The sequence below is a fragment of the Lipotes vexillifer genome, unplaced genomic scaffold (genome assembly GCF_000442215.2).
Source record: "Lipotes vexillifer unplaced genomic scaffold, Lipotes_vexillifer_v1.1 scaffold1016, whole genome shotgun sequence".
Lineage (NCBI taxonomy): Eukaryota > Metazoa > Chordata > Mammalia > Artiodactyla > Lipotidae > Lipotes > Lipotes vexillifer.
This window is the reverse complement of record NW_006769290.1, coordinates 455,996-464,516: the sequence shown is the minus strand read 5'-3', so window position 1 is coordinate 464,516 and position 8,521 is coordinate 455,996. Positions and strand designations below refer to the sequence as shown.

The 8,521-nt window shown below is 35.0% G+C and overlaps 1 protein-coding gene across 2 annotated transcripts in view; it reads right to left on the bottom strand.

Moving 5' to 3' along the window:
* Nucleotides 1-8,521, bottom strand: part of PCNP (PEST proteolytic signal containing nuclear protein) — a 13,628-nt gene that overhangs the window by 4,449 nt on the left and 658 nt on the right. For both annotated transcript variants that reach the window (XM_007445543.1, XM_007445542.1), the window contains exons 2-3: nucleotides 4,044-4,258; nucleotides 1,168-1,242 (exon numbers count right to left, since the gene is read on the bottom strand). In XM_007445543.1, coding sequence (XP_007445605.1) covers nucleotides 1,168-1,242; nucleotides 4,044-4,258 — 290 coding nt within the window. The remainder of the gene's footprint in view (nucleotides 1-1,167; nucleotides 1,243-4,043; nucleotides 4,259-8,521) is intronic.

The window sequence follows — 8,521 nt, the reverse complement described above, 5'->3', positions numbered from 1 at the left end:
GAGTGTTGTCTGAACCTGTCTAAAATTTCTTTAAAAACAAGGAAAACGGTAACGTATGATGCAAAGAACATAGGACAAGAAACCAGAAAGCTCAGTTCTAGTTCAACACTTGTGCACAATACTTATGCACACTTAATTTCTCCATTTGGAAAATAAGAATAACCATATCACACAATTCACAGGGATATATGGAGGATAAAATAAAGCTGTGTGAAAAGATTCAAACTGTTAGGCATTCAAAGCAAGCCATTACTATTATGTAGGTGCTTACTATTTCTAGCCTCTCTACTTCTGCACGTTGTCCCCTTCTTCCCACATTGTCTTTTCCTGATAACAACCTGTACAAACCAAAATGCTACCTACTCTCTCTTTTTAAAAATTTATTTATTTATTTATTTTTGGCTGCATTGGATTTTCGTTGCTGCAAGTGGGCTTTCTCTAGTTGCGGCGAGCAGGGGCTACTCTTTGTTGTGGTGCACGGGCTTCTCATTGCAGTGGCTTCTCTTGTTGCAGAGCACGGGCTCTAGGTGCACGAGCTTCAGGAGCTGTGGCTCGCGGGTTCTAGAGTTCAGGCTCAATAGTTGTGGCGCACGGGCTTAGTTGCTCCATGGCATGTGGGATCTTTCCGGACCAGGGCTCAAACCCATGTCCCCTGCACTGGCAGGTGGATTCTTAACCACTGCGCCACTCTGGAACACATACATATTGACTAGATCTTCTGGCAGAATCACCTGCACTATTGTTATTCCTCATGGGGATATAAGAAGAAAGCACTATAGCTGCTTTTTAAAGCTGAACACATGCAAAATGTCTCACTGAAGACTCCAACTATAAAAATTATTGAAGACAGCAGTACTGAATTTTTCTTTTTTTGGATTCTACATATTTCATAGCACACATATATATTATTACTCATAATAAGCATCTGTTGATTTGATTAAGTTCCTTGCCCCCCGCAAAGTCAATAATATTTTAAATAATCCCACAATCAAATTAAATAAATAAACAGAAATATCCAGATTTTGCAGATGTCATTTAAAAAAAACAACTGTTCAGAGCTGAAAAAAAAGTTCACTAGTACCATTAGTACAACTTGACAATTTGCCACTAACATCTTTCTTAAAGAACTTGTTAAAGTAAAACAAACAAAACCAGGTATGAACTTACATCTTCATCTTCATTAAAGGCTGCTGCTACTGAAAGGGTTTTTGGAGCAAGAGTTGGAACGGTTTCCTTAGGTTTCTGAAGAAGAAACATTAAAAAGAGTATAATATAATGTTTACACAGGCTTATTTAATGACAAAAATAATTTATCTTCAAAGATTCAACTTTATGTTTTCATAGAAACACATAGTAAGGAACTAAGAACAAACATTGGAGAAATCTACCTTCTTTTTGAAAATGTGGGTTATCAATGGGTAGATTTTACTTTATTAATTATATGTCCATTTGTTTTCCTCCTGTCAAAGATTTTCTAGTTAGGGTCTATAATTTAACATCACTTAGCTAAAAGGTACCTGGTACAGGTAAGAGAAAATGAATATTAATACCTGCCCATAGTAACATTAAAATTAAGCACAGTGTGCCTTGAGAAAGACATGAAGACTCATCTTTCTCTACTAGCTAGCTGCCTACTGGACAGCGCCACTTAGAGCTCCCAGGGGTATTGCAGTGCTCATTAAGTGCTCAAGCCAGAAAACCTTTTCTTCAACTTGCACATTTTATTGTAAGGTCCTGTTAACTAGATCTCTATTAAACAGACTTAAATCTCCCCCTGCCTTCCCAGCTTACTACCACACTACCAACACTAAGGCCCCTTATCATTACTTGCCTGAACTGCTGTTAGAAATACTATCTCCCCACCTTCTGTGTTTATTTTCCTCTAATTCTCTATAATGGCACCAGAGTAATGTTTCTAAAATGCAAATCTGCTTAAGGCTCAAGACTCTTTATAATGATTCCATGGCTCCTCTAGAACCCAAAGAATAAAACCAAACTATATTATGGAGTACAAGTCCTTTATGATTTGGTCCTATGGTCTTATTTGGGGGGCTTTCTATCCCTGCATTTGCCTACCAAACACTTCCTAACTATGAACAATTTCCTGAATGCATCATGTGGCTTCACATCTAAACTGCCTTTGCGTCAGTCTTTTTTTTTTGGGCTGTGCTGCTCGGCTTATGGGATCTTAGTTCCCCGACCAGGGACTGAACCCGGGCCCACGGCAGTGAAAGCACCAAGTCTTAACCACTGGACCACCATGGAATGCCCTGCATGAAGCTCTTTTTATCTGAGATGTCCCTTTGCCTCTTGCCTGCACTTAAAGTCAACTCTAGCATTACCTCACCAGTAAAACCTTCTCTAAGCTGCTGAAACAAAATTAACCATCCCTTCTTGTATAACAGAAACACTTTTTATAAACAATGTTTGTTTTTGAAGAAATAAAAATGTTCATTTGGAAATTATGCCTAGTGACTCTAGAAGCACCCTTTATTCTTAAAGATGTCATGTATTTGATGTTGTAAATAGACATAAGACACAAGTTAAGTATTTGTTGGTTGTTTGACTATCTTTTCACATCATATAATCAAAAGCAACAGTTTCAACTATTTGCATATCCTACACCTCACTTCGCCAAGATTATGTTTACACTTTGGTTTACTTTATGAAAAAAGGTCTTTTGTTTTCTAAAATTAAAGTTTTACTGAATAGGCCTTTTCAAGCATAACCCTCCCAACTAAAATGATCAGCAATTACTAAATCACGTCAATGATTTAGCAAAAGTAGGGATATGGATATCTGATTTAGGAGGTGTGTTCAAGCACCGTAAAATCTATTATCAAGGGGAACACCTGTATGAGAAGTGTACACGAGAACCACATGTTTAATGACTATCAAAAAAAGTAAATATCTATGCAGGTAGGCCTATGCAACTTTATAAAAAACATATTAAACCAAAAGAATCAGCTCAAATAGGGAGAAGAGTCATGAAGTAATGAAGTTACAAGTTGAATGTCTTTTGTTCACACTAAATTTTTTAGAAAAAGGAAGAAAAGGAAAAAAGCAAAACAGCATAGGGTGGGAGTAGGGGTTCTGAGGAATGGTAGCTTTTTTAAAACTAGAAGTATAGCTCAAACACACTGACTCTAGTAGGAATCTGATCCATATCATATTTTTAAGATCTTTGAATGACATCTAATGAAGAAATTCAAGCTGTATGCATCCAGGCAACTGAGCATTAATTTTCACAGAACAGACATGAACAAACAACTTAAAAGCAATTTTAAGATTATTCTCCTTACACAAGAATGTAACCATTTTCTAAAGCCAACAGCAATACACTATTCAAGTAACTTTCTTTTTCTTAAAGAAGAGATCTGTTTAGTTGAACCACATGAAATTAACACTTCTGTAGATGAGAAACAGATAAATCTCTAAACTTCATATGCTTCAATCTAATACTTCAAATACTTTCCAGATACTCCAGGGTTAATAAATATCAATTTAAGGTTTACATCTTAAAACAAGGAATCAAAAGTTGATCTGTGAAGGACTACTATCATAGATTATAATACTCAATGTCCATTTGTAGCTTCAAAGTAAGGTAATCAGGAAGCTCTTATTAAGCAACACCTTACTAACATTAATCTTTTAAAATACAAATAAATGATTTCTAGATATTATTTTTAATATCACTGGAATTAAAAGATAAAAATAAACTGAAACTCTAAAAATATTTTCCAGGTTTTGCTCAAATTAGGAAATTCTAAGGTATTACTTTATAAATCATATAGTCCCTATAATAGTTGTTCCTTCTCATATTCCAAACCCTTTTTAAAAACAGCTTTGTTGAGTTATTCATCCAGACCTTTCTTGAATATAGAGCCACTAATTTCTTAAATACTTACATGTAATAAGTTCATGCACCAATGTACCTTTTTATACATCTTTGTATACTTAATTTATCATAATCCAATAAAAGCAGGTTTTGAAAACAAATTTTCAGACCCATTACAAATATAATATATAAAATAACAACTCACACTTGAGCCAAGTTTGATGGATATGGCTGAGGCTTTCTTTGTCATCTGACTACCTATGGCAAATCCAAACTTGGAGATCTTTGTAGGCTTTGTAGGGAGGTCTGCAGCTTCTTCTTCAGCTGATCGCTTCTCAGCGCTGCGACTGGAATTTTCCCCTCCATTACTGGAAGAAACAGTCTTAGTTTTCACAGGTTTTTCTGCTTCTTCTTCAGGTCCTGGTGAAGTCGAAACAACTTACCAAGATGAGCTATTTTTACTGAGCAGATTGATGGGAGCAGCAACCTCAAAAAGCATCGTTATAAAGAAGATACCTCTGCAGTTGTCACCTACTGAACCCAACAGTCTCTTCCACTGTTTGTTAGAGTATACAGCAGGAACTGAGATTGTGTGGCAGTAGAAGAGGCTCCCATGAATTAACTAGCATAAAATACAGAGCAATTTAAAATTATAAATATAGAGTTCACAAAAAGTAAGACCCTTCAACTAAACACTGTAAGTTGTACAATAATCTAGTTATTTGTGGAATTTTTCTTTTTATAAATTAAGATCTATAAATTCTATACAAACTGGTTTGCTGGCAGTTAGTCACATCATAGGATAATACATTTGACTAATAAAAAATCTAATATTCTTCAATAATGTACTACTAGTTATACAAAGTACCCTGTTATGAACAGCCCATTATTACCCAAACTACAGTGTTAGTTCAGCCTGGAGTAATCTTCTTGAGTGATGTGTTCTTCATGAACATTTCACACAATCTTTAGTTAGAAAGGAACTTCAAGGAAGACTTCAAGGTCATCCCCTCTAGAGTAATTGCATTCTACTCTCAAAGCATGATTAACATCTGTTTAGGCTACTCTTAATATCAACAACTATATTTAGGTTTATATATTATTTTTTCTCATGAAAGAAAGATGAGCTAATGATAATTTCAAACAGAAGACATACATATGTAGATATGGAATGCAAGATGTCTTTCAGTAATTTTGCTTCTTTATATTAATAAATGAAATTAGTTCTCACTTGAATATCTTAGGCCTGTTACACATGCAGCCTATTTAAAAACATATTGGGAGGTAAGACAGAAGGCTGGCTGATTATTAAATATTTTATTTTCTTTCCCAAGTTTACCAATTTACCTTTTGAATGTATTCTGCTACACTGGATGAATAGTTTATGGAGAAAGAGAAGATTCTCTAAGGGATGGCCCTGACAACAGCTAAGAAAACATGACAAAAAGCTAGAATGGGTAGAAAAGGGGAAATCAAACAGACTGACAAGTAATGAATTAAAAGACGGGATGTTATAGATCCCGATCTATATAGTTTTGGAATGATGGGGTAGCTAAATTAATAAGCACTTTGAACAGAACATTTTATTTTGTTTACAGGAAAATAAAATGAACTCTTTATTACCTTTAGACAACAGGTGAAAGTTTTAATAACAATGTAGGGGAGAAATCAAGCAGGATTAGGTTTTGGGATTTCCCTAGGAAGCAAAGACAGCACTGGAATGCCTGAGGTGCCATTCACTTATTTAGATATAAAATTACAAAAGCACCTGAAGAATGTAAGATTGCTATTCAATATTTGAAATATAGAACTCAATTTAGAATTTCTTACAAAAAAGACAGTATTATGCAAACATTTTTTCAGTCTACCACTAAATGCATTTATGCTAAATTTTATTCTGTATTCTATGTATAGTTTTAATCAAGTATGAATTTTACAGTAAAACCCAAACAGTAATAACTACTTCTTTGTGACTGACACACAGCTAAAACTGGAAGCTCACTGGCTCTACGTATCAGAGCATATAGAAACACATAAAAAAGCCACTGGATTTACATATAGAAGCAATCTGTATACTAAATGCACAAGTCTGTGTAAACACAAAGTCTGAAAAACATCAAAACAAATAGAATAAAGAACATTTAGTCTTGATTTTAGGGTAACTCTGCTCTTTGAACTGTGACTCAAGGGTTATAATTAGTCAAAATTTCTGGTTCTTTTAAAACCTATCTTTTCTTAATTCTAGGTCTCCTTTTACCCAGAAAATAATTCTGGAACAAAGAGTCTAGAAAAATCAAAGCATAAATACGACAAAAAGTGAAAAACATAATTCTTACTATAACATTAATAACAACATCAAGTGTGACAACTGAACTAGTATGTGCTAACACATGAAACACAATAGTATCTGTTCAATCCTATGATGCTTAGGGAAGATTTCCATAGTGAATGCTCTAGAAAAATGTAGCATGAACAGGGGAGTTGGGAAAACTACTCTACCATTAATTAAGTAATCAACTGTCAGCAACTCAATTTTATTCACATCAGTGGTTCTGTCATGTGAAGAGGCAAACTATCAAGACCATTAAAGTGTTTTAAAGTCCATTAAATGTTTTCCTTTAAATACAACATGTACTACTTTAGTTTGTATTCATTCTAAGCAAACAAAATGTGTAGATTAGTTAATGTGAAATCAAATTACACATGGTACTAGCATTTTGGGGGAGGAGAGGTGGGCCTTGGAGTACAAAGGTACCTTACTTTGAAAAAAATTACCCAATAAGTTTTAAGTCCATAAGGATACCCTTCATGACGCATTGGCATTCTGGTAACTTCTTCAACTGAAAAAAGGGTACATACCTATCTCTCTAACAGGACATATTCAAGAACCTCCTGGCACAATAAATGTCAATTTCATTAAAGTAGTTTTAGATAACCTAAAATAGCCTGAGGTGGGCATGATTACAATATGAATAGCTCTTCTCTAAAGCTTCTACTTATTTCAAGGAGCTACAAAAATTTAACCAAAGGGAGGGGGAAAAAAATCTACCTAAAGCCTTACCCTTAATATCATCCCTTCTCTTTAAGGTGAGAACAGGTAGTTCAAGTAAGTAGCTTCTCTTATTAACATAAATTCATGTTAACTATGTTAACTCATTAAAAAATACTTATATTTCCAACTTACTGGACTGTTCAATAGGAGTTAAAAATCAGAATAATCTCTAGGTAAGTACCCCAAGACAAACTTGATACTGTTTTAAAAATTTTAAAACTTGATACTGTTTTAAAATTTTGCCGTAAAATTATCAATTTAGCAATATCCATGGTATGAATGTTTTAACTATGATTTCTTTGTACAATTTCATTAAAAATATCTGACATTCAAAAATGGTTTACATGTAACAGTAGTATTTTCTTTCAAAGGAAGGCACACCCAAGGCAAATTATGTAGAAGCTATTAAGGGATATTACTTATTCTAGGTCACCAACAAGGAGACAATAATTTTTGATAGCAATTAGCAAAGATAACTTTATATCACCCGTTCACAAAAATATGCTAAAGTAGAAACATCAATATTCATACTACAGAGAGAATTATCTCTAACTGAAAGGGTGGTGGACAAATTATATAGTGGAACTATGCTGACACTTAAGGTATATTTGTTTTGTTTTGTTTTGTTGGCCACCCGGCGCGCCTTGTGGGATCTCAGTTCCCCAGTCAGGGACTGAACCCCGGCCAGGGCAGTGAAAGCCTGGAATCCTAACCACTAAGCCACCAGGGAACTCCCTTAAGGTACGCTTTGGCTCACATTAAACACAGCTCAGATACTCAGTCAAGACAGTTAGAAACCCATTCTAAAAGTTAAAAGGTTGTCTAAAAGTCAGATAAGATTCTTCAGGCTACAGACCTTTGTTTTTCCTCAAACTACTAATTTTTAAATGTAATTTTACTTGATAATTTCCAAGACAATTTTTGACGAAAAAAATCGCTGAGGTAGCACTAAATGGCTTAAACTGTTGTTTCATAAACTATTTTACTAGTAAAACAACAATAACAACAACAACAAAAAACAAGACGGGAGGGGAGTGTGAAGGGGGAAAGGAGTTTCGGCTCAACTAACAGCACCGTACGTGTTTCTTAAAAAGGAATTTCTGGGTCCAAAATAACTGAACATTACACTTTTCTCAATTTTTGTTCCCAAGTCAAATCACATTAAACTTGTTGGGAGGTCCTAACAGTTGCCTTCATATACTATTAATCTTCTGTATTTTCTCATATTAAATACTTTCAGGGATAAGACTTGAAGAAGAGTTAAGAGTGTGGTACTTAAAACGTTCTAAAGACATTATGCTCAGCTCGCACGTGTCAGGTCACTAGCCTTGTGAGGACAAAGGGGCGGGAGGGCTGGAGAGATTACAGGATGTTTCTTTTCCTTAATGCACAAGACCCAAATTTAGAGGAGTGGAGGTGACAGAATAAAGATAGCTGTAACCTGAGTTTACATCGTAACAAAATACAGGAAGAGTCACACTAGCCTATTTAGCCACCTAAATATCTGGCGTGCAGTTAGCTGGCAACAGCCTAGCACAGAAAAGGCAGACAGTTCAAAGAAAGGCAACCAAACCGTAACCCTAGACCCGGCAGATTAAACCAGGAGGCAGGCAAAGATATTCCTCTTTCCC